Source organism: Aquarana catesbeiana, linkage group LG13, assembly GCF_042186555.1.
Source record: "Aquarana catesbeiana isolate 2022-GZ linkage group LG13, ASM4218655v1, whole genome shotgun sequence".
NCBI classification, from domain to species: Eukaryota; Metazoa; Chordata; class Amphibia; order Anura; family Ranidae; genus Aquarana; species Aquarana catesbeiana.
Window position 1 is genome coordinate 95,600,721 of NC_133336.1, and position 22,438 is coordinate 95,623,158.

At 43.3% G+C, this 22,438-nt stretch overlaps 1 protein-coding gene across 1 annotated transcript in view; it reads right to left on the minus strand.

The window, feature by feature from the left end:
• The window catches only part of SNX6 (sorting nexin 6), a 60,606-nt gene that overhangs the window by 33,427 nt on the left and 4,741 nt on the right, over nt 1-22,438 (minus strand). Inside the window, exon 3 of the mRNA XM_073610061.1 lies at nt 6,684-6,788. Within this exon, the coding sequence (XP_073466162.1) occupies nt 6,684-6,788 (105 nt within the window). The remainder of the gene's footprint in view (nt 1-6,683; nt 6,789-22,438) is intronic.

Below are 22,438 nucleotides of genomic sequence, written 5' to 3' on the forward strand. Positions count from 1 at the left end.
CCAGGTGGGCGGCATGAAAGAGTCGGTGTTCTGTCACAATAGCGGGGTGGATGAGAGAAGTGTGCGGGTGGATGAGACAAGCAGGCGGTGAGAGATGACATCATCTCTCTGCCCGCCCCGCATCACCGCTCTTCTGCCCTCACAGCCCAGCCTCTTCAATGTCGGAGGTACAGGGAGGAGCAGAGATGATATCATCTCTCACCACCTGCCCCGCACCACTCTCCTTCCCTCATTTAGAACTGGCCACTGCACAGAACTGGCCTCTGTACTAAACTAAATGGACCAGTGCTGCCACCAATGCAGTGGCAATACACATCTGGTGGCACTGGCAGGCGACGTGGCAAGTGACAATCCACATCTGGTGGCAGGCGACGTGGCAAGTGACAATCCACATCTGGTGGCAGGCGACATGGCAAGTGACAATCCACATCTGGTGGCAGGCGACATGGCAAGTGACAATCCACATCTGGTGGCAGGCGACACGCCCAGGGCTTCCAATGATTCTGCCTTATGGTGAGTTGAACAATTTCATAGTATATTACCATGTAACAATATTAATAATGCGCTTCAATCACCCTGACACTATAACAACCATGGTGCTGGGATGAATGAAGCACCAACACCAGCCATTGCCCCGACAAATTGCCAGCAAAAAAAAAAAAAAAATCGCCCCCCGGCCTTGGAACAATCTTCTTCCACCAAGCCAGTCCCCGATGCCAAAAAGGTTGGGGACCACAGCTTTATAGGATAAAGATGCTCAGACACTTACCTTGTAGAAGTAAAGACAACAGGGAATGGAACCTTGTGAACGAGAGTTGAAAGGGGAATAACACTAATATGTTCAAAGGGTGGCTTTATAAATGCAGAGAGAACCAAAATTCAGATTCCACAGGTTGAGCCTTAGAGGCATCCAGTACAAAGGCCTTAATCCAAGGATGACAAGTTAGCGATCTTTGGAAGATAAGAAGTGTCCCTTGGACAGAAGATACAGATTGGAAGAGCCCATAGAGCGTCTGCCAGGAATCTGATCAGTTCGGAGAATCAGATCTCCCTGAACCAATCTGAAGCCATGAGATTCACTGGAATGTCTTCCATTTCAATCCTGTGAAGCAAGTGAGGAAACATGAATCAGGCTGTATTGATCTCACGAATCCACCAGAGCATCCACTGCTTATGCCAGGAGGATCCCTTCCGATGTAGGAACCACCCCTACTTCCAAATCCAGGAATTTCTGGCTGAGATAGTGCGCCTTTCAGTTGACCATGACAGGGATGTAAAACGGTAGACAAGACTGGAACATGAATTTCTGTCCAGGACAGGATCCTTTCCACCTGTTCTTGCTGAAGTGAGACTTCTGGTGCCTCCCTGATGGTGATGTACACCACTGCCGTAGCGTTGTCTGACTGAATCCTGATAGGATGATCCTCCAGTAGAAATGTAAGTGTTGTAGGGACAGCCAAAATGCCTGAAGTTCCAGAACGTCAACCGGGAGACAAGGTGTACAAGACTCCTACCCAGCCCATGAGGCTGGCACAGTGGCATCCATCGTGGGGAACTTCCATGAGTCTAAAAAGGAAACACCTACTCATATCCAGAGCAAGGGCGATCTGGTGTTTAGTGTCAGGAGAATCAGTCCAGTGGCTAGACCAACTTGTCACTTAATGACAGGATGTTGTGTGGTAGGAGTCTGAGTCTGAAGTGGAAACAGATTTATAGGACTGCCTTGATGAAGGCTTCCATCAAAACACTAAACTCCCATGCAGAAGTTGGGCGATTCCTAGACTGAAGAGTTCAAGTCTGGAAGCAATGAGTTTGAAGTTTCTCTTGGGAAAGAAAAACTGGTTAACCTGGTTATAGGATCAGATCCAGATACTTTAAGTGATGAGTTGTTTTCAGCACAGACTTCTGGATGTTTATAACATAGCTGAACCTTGGCAAGATCTAGACTGTTCAAGCTACACTGTTGGGCAGAACATGGCAATGCAACAAGGCTAGTCCAGAGGCCAGCATTTTTGTGAATACTCAGGATACAGAAGTTAGGCCAAATGGCAGGGCCACAAATTTGAAGTGCTGAGGCACTGTAAAAATAATGACAAGCAGGGATGTGTCCTTGATGTCCACAGAGGCCACAAAGTCTCTCTGATAAAGGAAAGCTATGACAGACCTGGTGAATTCCATGCTGTATTCCTATGCCCAAATGAAGCCATATAGGGCTTTGAGATCCCAGATTGGGTGGAACCTATTTCTGGGTTTGGGAAACATGAACAGGTTTGGAGTAAAAGCCCTGGAACTGTTCCACCACAGGTACTGGAGTGATGACCCCCTGCTCCAGGAGATCTGTAAATCTGTGTGGTGACAAAGGCTGGTTAGAAGACATGAACAGAGGAGAAGGGGACTCTCAGGAGCAGGGACCTCCTTAAGCCTAGTACACACAGGAGCTTACTGTACTAACTATGCAATGTTAGTACAGTGATCTCCCCACTGAGCTACTGTGGTCTGACAGGGGGACTGCCCCCTCCCAGAACTCAACGGTCAGAGCTTGCAGCCACTGGCTGGGAGCGCTAATAGGATGCTGATTGGCAGCTGTTTTTTCCAGCATGCCTGTTCCAACAGAAGCCAGATGTTCAGCTGCTGTAGACACAGGATGAGTGTAAGCTGGTTTCTGTTCAATCGGCCGATATTCGGCCCATGTGTACAGGCTTTACCCCATTGTCTTGAATTATATTGCAATTGTACTGTCTCTCGCCATTTTGTAAAGTGCTACACAAACTGTTGGTGCAATATACATTTCTGAATAATAATAATAATCTACATTTTCTTTTGTTTGCCTAGTGTTTAAAGTTCAAGTCAATGTCCATACACTACTCAGAAAGCGTTTGGACCTCGTCACTATCACTATACACTGCTTCAAAAGCAATGGATATCAAACCCATTATCTTCATATCAATTGCAAATTTAATTAAGACATTAGAGCTATGAATAGCAGTAGGATCATGAGTATAAAGGGAATAAAGAAGTGGTCTGAGGACACTCAGGGGCATTTAAATAAAACAAAGACCCATTCATCTACCTAGAATAAATCAGGGCATTTAAGCCTACAGAACTCACTACTTCAAGGAGCTACATGTCCATGTATATAATCATAGCGAACAAAGAATTAGACATTAAGGTAACAGACACCCACAACCAAAATATTTCAAATATCTAGCATCATCAAAACATAGTCAGCATTCCTTGTTCTACAACCACATCATGCTACCCGCTGCCACTGCCTTGGCCTACCAATTTAAATCTCGGTGGGAGATGGACATGGGTGATGTGATAGATGAGGATTGGGAGGAGGTGTTGGCAACCTGTAAATCTGTTTCCCCCAAGCTGTCTGATCGCCTCACCCAGTTCTACATCCTTCACAGGTCCTATTTGACACCCATTCACCTCTCTAGATAAAGACCGGAAAACAGTTTAGCATGTCTTAGGTGTGGAGACCCCAGGGGCACCTTCTATCACTTGCTATGGTCCTGTCCATCCTATCAAGGTTACTGGTCACAGGTGCTCAATATCCTTCATGATCGCATGGGCTCCCCTCTCACCCTATGCCCCCTGCCAGTGTGTGTTGGGCCTCCTCTCTATATCTGAGGAGGACAAATACCTTAATATATTCCTACAAGAGCCACGATTCTTAGCCAGAATGCAAATAGCCAGGACCTGGTTAAGAGAATCGCCCCCATTGTTCAACAGTGGATCAGGGGGCACATTTGCAACTGGGGCCCTTTCTCAAAGTGGGGCTATTTCTATAAGTGGGAGCACTTCTGACTCTGCACTCATTATCTGATTGTCTCATCTGTAAATCTGTTCTCTCTTTCTACAGGTATGTGCTAACTGAACCATCTCCACCCAAAAACTGAAACACTGCTATCTGCTTTGCTTATGTGTCTTTAATAATTGCTGGTATGTTATTTTTGCTTAACAGTCTGTAGACCTGTCCACATTACAATGCTTTATTATCTCCCTTATCTTACCCAGAATTATGGCCCGTTAACTTTAGTGCCCTCTTGCTAGTCTGTTTCTGAAGTAAGAATTTTGCCCTGTTAACCAGCCAACCTTTATTACCTCTTGATTGCTAATTGAAATCCACCCACCCCTATCAGAATATAAACTTCTTTGGGGGGGAAGCATTTGCAGGGGGCACATTCTCAAAGTGGGGCTATTTCTATAAGTGGGAGCCCTTCTGACTCTGCACTTCAGCTAATGCACAAAGCAAATGAACACAAGAAAATACTTTGAAAAACACCACACAGACATCAGGTAACCTTGTTTACCCATTCAGCTCTCTTTCTCCTTGTAACATGCACTCTCTACCACTCCTTTTGACAGCTCTGTCCTTTATCCTTAAAATCTATCCATCCATCTATCTATCTCACTTCTGTCCTCTCCTTATTACTGCACCCACCAACTCCTGCCAATTCTAAATCCACACACACTAAAAATCTCCAAGACCCTGGGCCATGTCCCTTCATATAAATCCCACTCCCATATTACCTCCCTCACCCTCCTGCTTCTCCTAACCTCTGGAGATATAGCCCCAAACCCCGGGCCTCCATTATTTAACTGTACCCCATGCACCCATCACATTGCACCCTCTGGCAGCAGCCGCAATCAACACAATTTAGTTCCTATTTCCAGTCTTCCTCAGACCAGACTCCCTTTCTCTTGTCCCCTTTGGAACTCCCGTTCTGTCTGCAACAAACTCACCTCTCTCCATTACCTCTTTATCGCCAACTCATTTAACCTACTCGCCATTACCGTAACCTCTATCCCATGGTGGTCTTTTCTAGACTCACTCCCCCAGATCCAGTGGACATAAGGGAGGAGGTGTCGGAATCCTTCTAGCCCCACATAGCACCTTTCAGGTATTTCACCCACCTCCCTCTCTGTCACTCTCCTCTTTTGAAGCACACTGCATACGTCTTTTCACTCCAGTTTCTCTAAGGATAGCTGTGATCTACAGGCCCCCTTGACCAGTATCAACCTTTCTGGATGTTCTCTTCCTACTTATCCAACTGCACTTTTAGCGTTTCTTACAACTCTACTTCCTCCTCTCCTCTTCCTTTCTCGGTTGGGGTCCGCCAAGGTTCTGTTCTTGGACCTCTCCTATTTTCAATCTACACCTCCTCCCTGGGTCAGCTGATAGCCTCCCATGGCTTCCAGTACCACCTCTACGCTGACGACACCCAAATCTATTTCTCTACCCCTCAGCTCATTCCCTCTGTCTCCTCATGTATCTCTAATTTACTTTCAGATATATCAGTCTGGATGTCACACCACTTCCTCAAACTCAATCTATCCAAAACCGAACGTATCATTTTTCCTCCCACATATGCCCCTATAAACCTATCCCCACATGCCAAAGTTCTAGGTGTAGTCCTGAACTCTGAACTCTCCTTTAAACACCACGTCCAATCACTGTCCAAATCCTGCCACCTTAAGCTCCGCAACATCTCCAAAATACGCCCCTTTCTAACCAATGACACAACAAAGCTCTTAATTCACTCGCTGGTCATCTCTCGCCTTGACTACTGCAACTCCCTTCTCATTGGCTTACCTCTACATAGTCTATCACCTCTTCAATCCATCATGAATGCTGCCAGACTCATCCACCTTACCAATCGCTCTGTCTCTGCTACCCCTTCTCTGTCAATCCCTCCACTGGCTTCCACTCGGCCAAAAAATTAAATTCAAAATACTAACTACGTACAAAGCCATCCACAATTTAGCCCCCAGCTACATCACTAGCCTAGTCTCTAAATACCAACCTACTCGTTCTCTTCAACCTTCTGCTCTCTAGCTCCCTCGTCACCTCCTCCCATGCTCGCCTCCAGGACTTTTCCAAAGCCTCTCCAATCCTATGGAATGCCCTACCCCAATCTGTCAGCTTATCTCCTACTCTATTAGCTTTTAGATGATCCCTGAAAACCCTTCTCTTCAGAGAAGCCTAACCTACCAACACCTAACAACTGTTTTTTCTTTTTCTCCATCAGCTCACCCCCCCACAGTTATTACCTTTTGTTTCCACTTGACCCTCCCTTCTAGATTGTAAGCTCTAACGAGCAGGGCCCTCTGATCCCTCCTGTATTGATTTGTATTGTAAGTGTACTGTCTGCCCTCATGTTGTAAAGCGCTGCGCAAACTGTTGGCGCTATATAAATCCTGAATAATAACAATAATAATAATAATAATAAATAAACACCACCCCCCCCCCCCCCCCCCAAAAAAAAAAAAGAACTTTACTCACACAGTGGCTGCCCAAACAAATATCACAAAATTTGGGACAGGTGGTTAGAAGATGCCTCCACTTGCACTGCTGAGGAATGATCTCCACTCTACCTAAAAATTCTTTCACTACGTATGCTCTGGACTCTGCACTTCATCAATGTACAAATCTCTACAGCATACTAATCATATGCCAGCATCTCTCAGATATACTGAATCTAACAAAAGAAATATATGTTAACTCAAAGAAAACCTGACTGCTGATTGGTCACAAAGGTTTTTCATGTTGCAATGATATGCACTTCTGACGATTCCCAAAGTCAACTGGGTGCAAAACCCATCCATGGACCAATTGATGACATGTCGCTTGATAATTTTTGCACATATATGAATTTAACAGAGAGAGGACTCACCTTTGTATGCACAGTAAATTTCACTTTGTCTCGCTCACTTAGGGCATCAGATATATCAACCTGCAGAGTTGCATCAGGCTGCAGATCTACACTAATTGCTCGGGGCTAAAAAAAAAAAAACAAAGCAACACAACAGAAAATATATTAAAGTGTGAAGATATACTTTTAATACAAGAACATCAGGTCAGTTACAGGATATAGCTCATCAGGCAGTGTCTATTCATAAAAGACACACTAAAAAGATCCTCAAATAATCACGGTTCATAGAAATACAGGGGCAGAGAGAATGCTTAAAGTTAATGCAGAGCCTACCAAGCAAAGTGATAGTGGCTGCTGGAAACCTTATGTTCCCGTTTTATCCACAAGCTTTATGTTCTACTTACCTATTCAGCAATCAGCAGCTAAGCCCATACAAAGTTACTGGATAAGGACAATTGCCCCCACAGCTAGTGGTGGACTAGCCTGGATTGGCCGTTAGCTGGGTATTAACATTTTACTTGCATGTTAGCACAGCACTGTAGTTATTATTAAAAAGAGAAGTATTTTTTTTTTTTTTAACAAGAAACAAAGAGAAGTATGGCCAAAGTTGTTTGGCTATACTTCTCTTGTTGGTCACAGGAGTAACCTTTTTTCATTCTCCTGTGACCCGGAGTCAAATTATATCCGGTTATTTGCCCACTATAAAAACGGAATAGAGACACTCCAGGCTCCGAAAGGATCTCGATGATACTGTCGGGATCCACCCAGCTGCCCGACACCTGGCTCCACCTCTCACAGTGTGCAGATTAGAACTAGTCAGCCTTGCCCACTCCCTTCCCAGTCTGGGGGAGCAGAGCGAAGAGCAATGACCAACAGTCACTACCCTCTACTTAAACAGGTCGAGAACTGAGCAATCAGTGGTCATGTGATCATTCAGTTCTTGGTCTTAGAGCCAATGTGGGACATCTGCAGCATCGTACTGATGCTATAGCATAGATAGAGGAGAGTATGGATGTTTTTTATTTTTTTAAAACACTTCCCATAGGCCCCTTCCACACAACTAGACTGATCATGTCCGCCTGTCAGTTTTTCAGGTGGACCCAATCAGGCCCTCCAGTCTCCTCTATGAAGTGGCAGGGGTCAACAGACATGTATCTAAAAACAGATGGCTATGGATCTGTTCCCCATCCGTCTGCCTGATCGGATGGCAGTCAGATGTAAAAACGGACAGGTGTTTTTTTTTTACATCCAACCGCCCATAGAGGAGAGCAGGTTGTATCCGTGTCTGCTCCGCTACACGGACCAGCCATCCGCATGCTCAGAGGGGATCAGCGGACAAATTCCCCGCTGAGCAGGCAGACTCCAATGGATCCCACCCCATGTGGAAGGGTCCTTAATCTCCACCAAATGTTATTTGCATCTAAATTGGCCACCATATAAATGTAATGTGACTGATGACATGCAACAGCCAACTGTACAAAAAATACTTATACTGACTCTAGGTTTCTAACAACCATAGATTACCAAAAAAAAAAAAAAACCAAAAAAAAAAAAAAACCACACACCACACACACACAAACTGTGTGTAGCCAACCCATCTCTACAGCAGGGTAGAGCTGATCAAGCCAGAACCAAAAAAGAACTCAGCTCCTATGATGAAACATGCTGCCTTCTGGAGCAATGGACATAGACAAAGTGTCACCCAAAAAACAATCTTCTTTTACCTAGGAACCAATCAGCCATCTTTGCATTTTGTAACGTGCTCAGCAGTAGAAGAGGGATACTTTGTTTGCTAGAAGAAAAGTGTTCTTCTGTGAGACACGTTCTACATGAGGCCCAAGATTGTCGATGTCAGGGCCTGAATTGTACATATATTAGCTTCCAGCCCACTGTAAGGAATGCTTCTAACGATGTTGGCTGTATTTAGCGATTTTTAACAGCTCCTAAATTTTAACAATAGTCTACTTTTCAATTAGGCACGCATTTTTTTTTAATCCATAGAGTTATTCAGAGCACATCTGCGAAATTACATAATCAAAAGCATTTCTAGAATGAGGAAATGTATGTTAAACAGCTGGTACTGATACTCCACTCTTCATGTGATAAGTTCTTCATTTCCTGCATACTGCAGGCCTCCACAGATGTTCCCAAAATCTAGATGGCTGCTCCAAAAGTATTATGAGCCAGCAACATCTCTGACCAACATATACACAACTCCACCGCACCTATATGTATAGCTGTCTTCAGACGGGCCATAGATAATTTTCTTTCCTGCAAACTATAATTAAGATGTTCAAGTGAGGAGCGATTGGGCAAAACGTGTATAAGCACTAGGCGCATTTAGGCGCGTTCACTGGTCAATGCATTCAAATGGCCAGAATAAATTCATATTCTGGCCAATAGAACGCATTAACGTGCATACGCACAAATGCGTATAAACGTGTGTACAATACACATCTTTTTTTCGGTATTTGTTTTAAAACAGTTTTTCGCCTGCCAGGAGAAAAAGCATTCAGAAGAGCTGAAAAAAAAGCTCAATGTGCATGAAGCCCTAGACTAGAGCTGCATAATTAATAAAGAATTGAGATCGCGATTCTACCCCCCCCCCCCCCCCCCCTCGCGATCTTAACAGCATTTTGCCAATTCAGTGCAGAGAGTTCTCTGCTCACTGCGGACAACTGTAAAAAAAAAAAAAAAAACCAAATATACTTCAGTCTGTAAATGAGGTCAGTATAAACTGCGAAAAAAAACATTCCCCTCTGAATGATCGATGTACACTGCAAGGATTATAAAAACCTTTGTTGCAGATTCCTACCTTTTGTTATTCTGAAGTAATTCATGTGGTTGTCTGTGTCTCTGTACTGAGTGGGTCTAATGGGAGTGGTTTTAGAATTAACCGTCAGGTGTGCAGCTGCTGGGCACTAATGAGGAAATCTGCTGGGCTTGCATGCCTTTAGACTTGTTCCTATTGAAAGTATCTCCCCAAAAATAACATTTTTGTTGCAGGGGATGCCTGAAATCTGACTTGTATCTTAGGCAGACTTCTGGGAAAATTTGTGAGCCAATCACACAAGCAGGAAATGATGTTTCTGGGGAGTGGTCAATACACACTCTGTGTACAGGACAACTCCATGAAGCCATATTGCAATGTATGCTCAGAAAATTACAGTGGCTGCAGATTGAAGAGGAAAGGGAATTTTTAATAACATTCAATTACAATATGAATAGTGTCACAATTGTGCTATATTTTTTCTTTATCTGCTATTTTTTCCCCCATGAAAGTGGAGTTACCCTTTAAAGAGGAACTGCAGTCTGCTCACATGCAAAATATGGACAAAAAAGAAGAATTACTCCTGCGCTTGTGAGGGCGTTGTGAGACAGTGGAAGAACTGAAAGGGATGGTGTTGCGTGTCCCGCTGCCCCAACTGACCCCGGGGTGGTCAGAGGAAGACTATGTGAAGAAGGGTGGATGGAGGGCGCGTGATCAACCGCTAACATCAAAAGATTGTTTAATTATTCATATATAATGGAATGCAAACAAATAGATAATATCAATACTACGTTTCATACAAGCAGGTAACAAAATATGCAAAAAAATAAAATAAAAATTATATATATATTTGATCTTTATTCCACCTAGAACATTTGGACGTGGACTGGTATGGAGCTTAGAATAATTAACTATTCATCACAGGCTATACCGGCTTATGCAGACTGTGCTCTGGTTTTCAAGGCTTTGATGAAGAGGTTATCGTCGAAACGCATCAGCTGATTTTAAAATACTTGCCTTAACATGGGCAAATGTTACTTTTAACTTATTTTTAACATATTTTGTTACCTGCTTGTATGAAACGTAGTATTATTATCTATTGGTTTGCATCCCATTATATATGAATAATTAAAACAATCTTCGATTGTAGCGGTTGATCACGCACCCTCCATCCACCCTTCTTCACATAGTCTGCTCACATAATTTGTAATAAAAACATCTTTGCCATTCTGAAGCTTCCCTCCAACCACTTTGCATAGTCTGGCTGCAACCATTTTAATTGTGAGCAGCAGAAGCTGTGGCCTATTCACTTCCTGGATTTACACAAAGGCACACCACCGGCTCTGCATGATGTCATAAGCCTAGGCTTTCTACCAGACTAAAAACAGGAAGTGGGCTGTATAAGGTATTTACTGGCAGAAAAAAAAAATGTTTTACTATCCAAAATTAAAACAAGGGCAGAGGATTTAATAGACGGAAAGATGAAAAAATGACTGAAGTTCTGCTTTAAAGACTAAGCCTTTTTTCTAACACTTGTTGCTTACAAGTTAAAATCAGTATTTTTTTTTTTTGCTAGAAAATTACTTAGACCCCCCCAAACATTATGTATTGTTTTCTTAGCAGAGGCACTAGAGAATAAAATGGCGGTTGTTGCAATATTTTATGTCACACTGTATTTGCACAGAGTTCTTTCAAACGCAATTTATTTGAAAAAAATACACAGTAAAGTTAGCCCAATTTTTTTGTATAAATGTGAATGATGTTACGCCACGAGAATCGTGATCTTTATTCTAAGCCAAAAAATCATTGTTCTCATTTTGGCCAGAATTGTGCAGCTCTACCCTAGACCCAATCCCACATAATCCATATATATGGTTTTACCCCCCACTCATTCCACACACCCCCAACAACCACTACTACAGCAGCCATATATACAGTTCTCTTTAGAATCTTCCTCTCCCAGCAGGGATACACAATTCCTATCGTCCAACGCCCGGGACATGCAGTTCCAGGTAACGGGCGACGGTTTTGTTTTACATTTAGCCCCGCAGTGTTTTTTTTGTCCCTTAACAGAGTGGACAGATCTTCATAGGATACACATCCCGCCCTGATGACAGCGGTAGCCGGTGTAGCACTAGGAGATCAGGAGGAGATTGGGCATTGCTCTGCCCTCTGCATAGCTGCGTGGGTCACCCCCGGGTACGCCGATCCCTCCTCGTGTGTGTGTGTAGTACACCGATCTCATCATGTCTGCTGGTTGCTGTGCCAGACAGGTGAGTGCTCCAATCACCCTCCACAGTCATTGATGGACGCACACACACCGACACAGTGCCAACGATAGCATGCTGTCAACAGGGTGACTTGTACTGTGGAGCTGATGTCATTTCACCAGTTAGCAACTGACAGGCCAACCAAAGGAATCTCCTTGAGACTTGAAAACCATACTTAGCCATAATCTCTAGGATGCTTTCAGAGAGTCCCAGAGTCACTAAAAATGTGACCCAGCCATGCCAGGCACAGAAGGCAAACAGGGCTGGGTGTAGCACGAAGATCTGTATTTCCTGCAGCAACTGCACATGCACCAGAATCAGGGAAAGCAAGCTGAGCTCAGAGCCAAGTCACTTAACCCCTTACATGCCAGACTACTGCAGAGCTGATCAAATATATTTAACCCTCTCAGAAACTAACCAGTCTCAAAGAAATACAGCCCTGAAAAAGGGGAAGGCAATTCCTCTGAAACGCGTTGGCTCTACTTGTTTACTTTTATGTTCAATAAACAGCTTTAAAATTCATTGGGTGCTCCTCTCCAATCACCCAAGTGGACTACAACAGAGGCACTTTAATGGTCAGGATTCAGAAGCTCAAGCACCACGACAGCCAAGCAGGGACACAGGTACGGGTCATTATTATTAATAGTGTCGATTCAGGTTATTACAGCGGCTGTAGCACCCCGTGACTGTTCTGTAGCCTGTCATGTAAGAAGTTAAGTGACTTCAGGTACCTCTTCGGCTTTAGCTCGGCTGATTTTCCCTGATCCTGGTACATGTGCAGTTGCTGTAGGGGATACAGATCTTCACGGGATACACATCTTCATGCCACAGTGGCACTTGCTCAGCAGATGCGCCTCTGCTGAGCATTAAGAGGGCCCAACACTCCCCTTTCCTGAAAAGCACCCAACCGGTGCTCGTCACACTGCTAGTCCCCAGGAACAGTGCTGGAGATGGGCAAAGAAGTGTTAAATACCCTAATACTAAAATCTCTACATCGACAGACATCGACAAGCTAACACTAACCTTGTAACTATCTAACCCCGTAAAGAAGAAATCAGAATACATACCTTTTTTGCAGCAGATCCGACCCAATCCCAGAGGAGTCGGCTGACAAAGGAAACCCCAAGGTAAGTCTATGGGTGACATCAATTCCCATTCATTTCACGGCCATTGTCCTCTGCAGAGCTTCCACCGCTGAAGACTGGACTGGATCTGCTTCAAAAAAAAGGTATGTATACCGATTTCTTCTTTAAAGGCCTAGATAGGCAAGTGTTAGATCATGGACGTCTGTAGCGATTTTAGTGTTAGGATGGACTTCTCCAACCACTTGCCGATCACCGCATGTACTTATACGTCTGCAAAATGGCACAGCTGGGCAAATGGGCGTACCTGTACGGTCCTTTGAAATTGCCACGATCGTCTCATGGAGAGGAAGAACGGGGAGATGCTAATGTAAACAAGCATCTCCCCGTTCTGCCTAGTGACACTGTCACTGATCATAGCTCCCTGTGATCGGGAGCAATGATCAGTGACGTGTCACTTGTAGCTACGCCCCCTAACAGTTAGAATCACTCCCTAGGACACACTAAACCCCTTCCTACCCAGCTAGTGGTTAACCCCTTCACTGCCAGTGTAATTTTTACAGTAATCAGTGCAATTTTATAGCTGTATGTAAAATGCCATAAAACTAACCCCTATTTTGTAGACACTATAACTTTTGCGCAAACCAAACGCTTATTGCGATTTTTTTTACCAAAAAATATGTAAAAGAATACATATTGTCCTAAACTGAGGAAAAAAAAAATGTTTTTTTTATATATTTTTTTGGGGATATATATTATGGCAAAAAGTAAAAAATAATGTGTTTTTTTCAATATTGTCGCTATGTTTTGTTTATAGCGCAAAAATTAAAAACCGCAGTGGTGATCAAATGCCACCAAAAGAAAGCTCTATTTGTGGGAAATAAAAAAAAAAAAAAAAAAAGCACGTCAATTTTGTTTGGGAGCCACATCGCACAATTGCCAGTTAAAGCAAGGCAGTGCAGAATCGCAAAAAGTGCTCTGGTCTTTGGCCAGCCAAATGGTCCGGGGCTTAAGTGGTTAAAATTATTGTTTTATCAGGACAAGTAGATTGTCATGAGGGCAAAGTAAATTGGGACCCTGATGTAGTCCCTTGGACAAGTAGTTTTTTTGAAACATTTCCACACCCCTGCATGGTTGGAAGTAGTTTCAAAATGCTGCACAAGTACCAACGTTGCTGGGGGATTTTTGGTGACTTTTCTGGGGTAGAATCAGAAAAAGGGGATGGATGGCAAAGTCATTAAAATTAGTCAGAGGGTGCCTATTTCACAGTGGGTTTTATTTGTTAGATTAGCGATTGATGTGCTTTAAATAAAATCATGAAACCAAATTTGAAGCATATACTGTAATGCAAATATACGGTGATAATTAAAGTCAGGTGCTTAAAGCAATTGGTAAAATGAAAAGTGGAATATCCATATTCTATAGCAGGGGTCTCCAAACTTTGGCCCAAGGGCTACACCTGGCTTGCTACAAGATTTTACCCGGTCCACAGCTGATGTGCACAGACTGAGGATACAGATCCGTTAGTCTCGCCTGATGTAGGGGGGACTTTAATGGGGACCCTGATGACCTTGATTTAACGCAGGACTTTAGTTTTGTTTTGTTCTGAATGCCGATTCCAAAACAAGATTCAAGTGAAATGTGTTCATTTATTTCTTGTTAGTTGATTTATAAAACTTTTTTGGCCCCAAATATTTGTAACATACAACATGGCCCATGTACTGAAAAGTTTGGAGACCCCTGATCTAAAGCCATGGTTTTCTACTGTTATTACCCAGACTAAACATCTTAATGTATTCTGAAAGGTTCACTAATTAACTGAGAACAGAATGCAATCTGCCTACTAAGAGCATTCCAAGCATTTTAAGACCTAGGAAAATTCTGTGGGCCAAGGAATCCAACACCTGAATAATCATGGGGTTTATTTATGAAACCAGAGCAAATGTGGAACTGCTAATCATAATAATCAGATTTAAAAAAAATAAAAAAATAAAAAAAAGAATTCTTGGCTGCCAACCCCTCAAAATCTATTTCAGCCCTGGTTCACAGTGTAGTTTTTTGACATGCGATTTGACATGTCAAATCGGCGGCAATTGCCGTCAATGGCACCCGTCCTAATTGGTGCGACGCCACATCTGCGGCGATTTCAAAAAGTAGTTTCTGTACTACCTTTTGTGATTTCAGGCTGCAATTTACATAAACCTGCGCAGATGTCTCTGAAATCACAGCCGAAATCAGGACTGACGTGCGGGAGTGAAATCGCACGGCTGAACTCGCACGGCTTCATTCCCGCAGCTCAATGTGAACCTGGGCTCAATGTTATTTTTTTGGCATAACATCCATTAATTTGTTGACTTTATACAAATGCATCATCAACTAAAATCTGCTTGATGGTTAGTCATGGTTTAAAGAACTGTAGCTAGCTGAGCTCCATGCAAACAGATAAATATTCAGATGACATACATATAAGGCTGCATTCACACCTGGGCGTTTTGAATTGTGGGCAGATTTGCCGCAATTCTGCCCACGATTTTAAAACGCCCAGGTGTGAATGACAAATCAAACAACGCACATATCAGATGGCATAAATTTGTATGGCACCTAAAAAATGCAGTGCGATCCTGCAATCGTGGCAAATTGCATTGCGTGAGGCATGTCTCCCAAAATAACTTTTTTGGGCAACAAGCTTCACACGATGCAGTCTGCCACGACTAATCGTAGCAGAACTGCACTGCGTTTTTAGGTGCCATTCAAATTAATGCCATCTGAAATGTGCGTTGTGCGATTTGTCATTCATACCTGGCGTTTTGTGGGCAGAATCGCGGCAAATCTGCCTGCGATTCAAAGTGCCCAGGTGTGAATGCAGCCTAAGGGAGCCCACCCCCTTCTGAGTTTTACACAACCCTGTAATACAGTACAGTCAGGTGGATAACATCACTTTCTCTGTTACAGATATAGGCTGTAGAAAAGGGACAGCAAAATCCTCTCGAGCCCCAGCCTGCTGACTAGACAGCAGCAAAATTTTGAGGTCATCCCTCTCATTTCCCCATCAGCATCCTCGTCAGCACATTTGCATACAACAAAACTGACTCCTAGTCCCCGGCCCTCCCTCTCCCTGTATGAGCTCTGCTGTGAAGGGGATTGTAAAACATCGATACCAAGTTATATTCAGGTACTCACATTAGCTGCATTTGAAAAAATACTGACCGTCGTCAATTTAAAGGGTAACGCCACTTTTGTGGGAAAACAAGTTAGCAAATAAAAAAAATTACATAAGATACAATTTTTATACAAGTCATAATTTAATGTAAATAAAAGTAATTTTTCCTTTTCAATCTGGCAATATGGCAACCTGGAGGCGTTCTATGCACATGGTGTACAGAACACCCTCCAGATATGTAGTTTCCTACTTATGCAATTGGCTCGCTGATTTTTGCAGAAGTCTGAAACAAAGAACACGGAGGAGAGATGGGTTTGCTTTAAGAGCATATTAAATAAGGGCATTAGCCAATGCATCTCATTGGGTAATAAATCTAAAAGAGCGAACAAAAGTCCTGGATGGCTTAACTCCAATGTATAAATGCATATAAAAGCAAATGAGAAGGCCTTAAAAAAATACAAGGTTGTGGGATCATCATCAGCATTCAGACTTTATAAAGAATGCAACAAGAAGTGTAAGGAGGATGCAATTAGGGGGGCTAAGATAGAACACGAAAGATGGCAGAGGAGAGCAAAAAAAATCCCAAGAAATTCTTTAAGTATTTAAACAGTAAAAAAGAGAGGACAGACCATATTGGCCCCATAAAGAATGAGGAAGGACATCTGGTTACAAAGGACGGGGAGATGGCGAAGGAATTGTTTTCTTTCTTCTCCACAGTCTTCACGATGGAATCGGGGGGCTTCAGTAACCAAAACTGCAGCTTTTATCCTCGTGACACGTCACAGGAAGCACCCTCATGGCTAAGAGAGGGCAGAATTAGACTTGGGAAACTTGACAATAAATCACCACCGGGACCTATCTAGGATGGAAAAGGACCTGGGGGTCCTAGTAGATGATAGGCTCAGCAATGGCATGCAATGCCAAGCTGCTGCTGATAAAGCAAACAGAATATTGGCATGCATTAAAAAGGGGATCAACTCCATAGATAAAACAATAATTCTCCCACACTTCAAGACTCTGGTCCGGCCGCACCTGGAGTATGCCGTCCAGTTCTGGGCACCAGTCCTCAAGAATGTACTGGAAATGGAGCGAGTACAGAGAAGAGCAACAAAGCTAATAAAGGGTCTGGTGGATATTAGTTATGAGGAAAGGTTGAGCGCACTGGACATATTCTCTCTGGAGAAGAGACGCTTGAGAGGGGATATGATTTCAATTTACAAATACCGTACCGGTGACCCCACAATAGGGATACAACTTTTCCACAGAAGGGAGTTTACCAAGACACATGGCCACTCATTAAAGAAAAGAGGTTTAACCATAAACTACGTAAAGGGTTATTTACTGTAAGAGTGGCCAGGATGTGGAATTCCCTTCCCCAGGCGGTGGTCTCAGCGGGGGGCATCGATAGTGTTTCTAAACTATTAGATAATCACCTGAACGACCAAAACATACAGGGATGTACAAGGTAATGAAAAATATATGAACTCTGCGCTTATGGAGAGATTCTGACAAAGAGAACTGCAGCCTCTACCAATAAATCCATCAAAGGTGGAAATAGAAAAAAATGGAAGATAGGAGGATAGAAGTGGCGCTGTTCTAATGTGGAGTATTTTGAACCCCTGGCTAGTAAAGGGTGAATTCCTGGTGGAATGACTGGAGTGACTGTGACAACAACCTGGTGTGATACTACTAAAATGCAAATTGGTGAACAACCCAACCTTTGATAAATATATATTCCTCCCAACTGCTGTGGTAATAAATCATATATAGCAACAAACATCAATCACTTATTATATCCTCTAGTAAAAAAGTACTGGTGCACTAGAAAGTCCATATGTCATAAACACGTAGTGAAAAATAAAAATAAAGGTGACAGGTGCTCTCAAAAGACTTTCTTCGGTGCTTCTTAAAAGATGCCCCATAGGAAATGCACTCACCGGACTCATTCACCCCACAAGGGGGTATTACACCTTCACAGTATTTGCCACTGTGTAGCACACAGGAAAAACCTTTTTGGTCCTATTTCAGCTGTTTGCTTTCTGTGTTTGCGGTGGATAACATGGATAACAGTTTTTCTTTTGTTTTTGCCTTACCAAAAGTGGAAGAAAAATGCATGACCATTAAATCCTATGGAGCTCTTCACACCAGTTAGTTGCGGGTCTGTTGCATTTTTAAAAGTCCTGCTTGCTACATTTTTCATGCATGTTTGGTGTGGTAAAAAAAAAAAAAAACACCACACACAATTACCTAATAAAATGAATAGAAAACGCATCCGGATTTTTGGTGCGTTTGAGTCACGTGTCCTTTTTTCACAGGTGCAAAAGGCACTGAAAATGCAGTAAACCGTGGAAAAAAATGCATATGCAACCTAAGCATTTTAAATCTTTGCAGCAATTTTCCTTTCCGCAAACAATTATATATATTGACTTTCTACATGCCTCAAAACTCGCTGCCAATTTCAGAAGAGTCAATACCCTAGCACAGCCCTCTCCTCTTCTGAAAGTGTCTAATCACTCTCTGCATCGGGCCCATCTCCTCTGCTCCCCCCCCACACCTATCTACATAACCTTTTTAAGGTAGTAGCCAGGGGAGAAGCAAGGGGGAATACTATAGAGCAGCCTCTCTCAAACCTTTTAACACAGAGGAACCTTTAAAATAACTGTCAAGTCTCAGGGAACCCCTACTAACAATTGTGTCTACAGCTTACAGTGTTACTAAACCCAGGACCCTGCATTCACTATATCTGGTCTCCCATACTACACAGGACATGGAAATGTAATAGTTTTAGTCAATATAAACTACTAAATAACTTTTCTGATCAGCAGTATATAGCAGTCTTGTGACTTCTATCAGTGTCTGGTTAAAGCGTGTAGGAGGAGTTTTCATACTGCACTGGCTGTCCTATCAGGATGCAGGACCCCTGGCCCTCTGTGTGGACAGTGCTGATTGGCCCTGTGCTGTTCACATGCACCCTCCCAAGAAAAAAACAATTCTCTAGCAATACACACCAAACTGAGCATGTGCAGACTGACTACACTAACTGTCTTATACGGACATGTTTTGGGGGCAATGGAAGAAGGGGAGGATCAGAGAAGACAGGATCAAACAGCCTTTTTACACAATGCAGAGGATTAACCCCTTAGGTTCCACAGTGAGTATAACAAGCATGCTTTACTGCATATATAGACTGATTTTATTGTTGTGGGTTTAGTAACACTTTAAGGTACATTTGTGTGGACAGCAACTTGATATACAAGAATAAGATTGTGGCATACACCGTGTATTCGACACCCATGGCTGATCTATACGACAAAATCATTTTCAGTAATACAAATTAAACAACTGATAATGGCCATAAAAGAAACGCAGACAGTAAAAAATGTAGTGTTCCTTCACACTGGTGGTTAGTTGAAGAAGGCCCCCCCCCCCCCCAACATTATTGGTCAGTTGGAGAAGGGCCCCCTTAGGCTCCATTCACACCTGAGCGATTTGGATCGCGGGCAGAATGGCCACGATTCTGCCCGTGAAACTTGTTTGCGATGCCATTATTTCTTAGACCCCTTTCACACTGGGGTGTTCTGCAGGCGCTATTGCGCTAAAAATAGCACCTGCAAACCGACCCGAAACAGTTGCTGCTGTGTCTCCAATGTGAAAGCCCCAAGGGCTTTCACATTGGAGCGGTGCGCTAGCAGGACAGGAAAAAAAGTCCTGCTAGCAGCATCTTCGGAGCGGTGAAAGAGGTGTATACACCGCTCCTGCCCACTGAAATCAATGAGGCAGCGCGGCTATATCGCTGGCAAAGCGGCTCTGCAGAGGCGATTTGCGGTGGTTTTTAATCCTTTCTCGGCCGCTAGCAGGGGTAAAACTGCCCCGCTAGTGGGTGAATACCACCGCTAAAACGACGGTAAAGCGCCGCTAATAATAGCGGTGCTTTACCGCCGACGCACCTCCCACCCCAGTGTGAAAGGGGCCTTAATGGCACCTCAAACGTGGTGCCATTTTGCCACGATTGTCGTGCGACAAAACACGCTACAATCACAGCAAAAAACGCAACTGCTTCTGGCTCTGTGCCAAGATTTGGTATAAGAATTTCTTTGGAGCGGAAATGAATGATGCCGCTCTAAAAACGCACCACTAAAAAACAAATCAAAAGCAAAACAAAACACTCTGCAGCAGCTGTCGCTGCGCTATGCTCAGGTGTGAATGGAGCCTTACACGAGGTCAATTGAGACTTGTCTCCTTACATTGGAAAAAGGGCCCCTACACTGCTGTTCAGCATAATGAATACGCTATACTTTGGTGGGCAATGTAAAGAATGCCCATCTTACAGACAGAATAACTATTAATTTGTGCCTTATACCTTACACCATACCTTGCTGAGGAAGCATTCAGAGAAGAGTAGGACCGGACAGTGCCGGCGGGGGACCCCAGAGGAGGTAAAGGTCCGCTCTGTGCAATATTAACCACTTCAATACAGGGCACTTATACACCTTCCCGCCCAGACCAATTTTCTGCTTTCAGCACTCTCACATTTTGAATTGCACAGTCATGCGACGTTGTACCCAAACAAAAATTTTTATCATTTTTTTCCCACTAATAAAGATTTTTTTTGGTGGCATTTGATCACCTCTGGGATTTTTATTTTTTGCGCTACAAATAAAAAAAGAACGAAAAGTTTTTCTTAAATTTCTGTTACAAAACTTTGTAAATAAGAAAGTTTTCTCCTTCACCGGCACTGATGAGGTGGCACTGATCGGCCACACTGATGGATGGCACTCATAGGCCGCACTGATCAGAGGCGCTGGCAGGCATCACTGATGGGCACAGAGTGCCATCCCTAATGGGCAATTATTGCCATACCTGGTTGGCTCTAGTGGGCTTACCTGGTGGCCATGGGTGGGCATCTCTGGTGGCCACCCCTAGGGGGCTGCACTGATAATCAGTGCAGAACCCCCGTCAGGAGAGCAGCCGATTGGCTCTCCTCTACTCGCGTCTATCAGCGCGAGTAGAGGAAAAGCCGATACACGACTTTTCCTGTTTCCACTGTGATTGGACACAGCTGATCACATAGTAAAGAGCCTCCGTCAGAGGCTCTTTACCTAGGTTAAAGATGCGGTGTGTCAGCCACACCACCGATCGCCACGCTGCACGCCCCCGCAGGCACGCGATCATGGTTTATCCTGCTGGACATCATATGACGCCCAGTCAGGATAACAGAACCATTTCCCGGCCGTCATTCTGCTATAGGCCGGGCGGGAAGTGGTTAAAGTACCGCTTTAAATAAAAAGCTGAGAGGAAAACTGTAAGGAAAGAAGAAGTATAGAGGCCATCATTTGTAACCTCTTCTGAAAATACCAGTTCACTGACTGCCATGTTAAACCAATGGATTTAGTAATTTCTTAGGGTCCAGTCACACCAGATGTGTGACATGCCAATAAACTTTTTTTTTTTTTTTTTTTTTTTTTTTAAACAAAGAAGGGTGAACAGCGTGATGCGCCGCTACCGGCGCATTAACACTGCGCTGGTGCAGCCAGACAGCACCATTGCAATGCAGCAGTTGGTGTGAATGGACTCTCAGTAAATGTTCCAGAACGAGTATTGAGAATAAGGATTCTGACTCCCTAATCTGCACAATGTGAATTGTTTTAGTTAGCTTTGCTCAGCTTCTCCTGTAACTCACATACAAAGTCCACAATAAGTCGATGAACTATATAAAAAAAAACCCTAATTTCTTTCTACACCCATCAAAAGCCATCCAATCATTTTTCAGCTTTTCTGGTGTCATTACCAAAAAACTATTTTTATATAATAGTAAAACTAAAGGCAAAATTGTATTTTTAGTCTTGAATAGTGGAGTGGGATTAGAACCTGTCAGTTTTCATTGCTGTCTGTGTCTCCATAAAGGGAGAGTCACTCTTTATTACTGAAAGTTTTCCCCCAGAAAAGTAATAGTAATCTTGCACTGGGAATACTAGTTCTGCATACCTGGGGGTCCACAAGGATTTCCTCTAATTTGCAGGATTTCCTTTCACTTCCTGTTTTGGCTAGGGGTTATAACCCTCCCTTGAGCTATCAAAAATGAAAAAAAAAAAAAAATAGCTTTGCTTATAGTTCCACCTTAATGTATACCTAAAGCCAAAACTTATTGTTTTCTCCTATATTGGATAAAGTAGGGAAAGGCCTAAAGGATAAGTTCACCTTTGGGAATATGTTCCCAGTGCTGCTGCGGCGCCCCCAGTCAGCGCCCCCAGTCAGTATAAAAAAATCATTTTAAATGTACAAAATATCGGCAAAAAATATCGGCAGGAGAGGTGGCCGAAATGTCGGTATCGTATCGGCGCCGAAAAAACAATATCAGTCAATCCCTAACATAAACTTACCTTTGTGTTGGCCCATTTCTTCCTCTTCTCCTCTATTCCAGCACTGCAGACTACTAAAATATCTTCAGCATTCAACACTTCTGGGAGCGTCAGATGTCTATATCCGCAGCCACA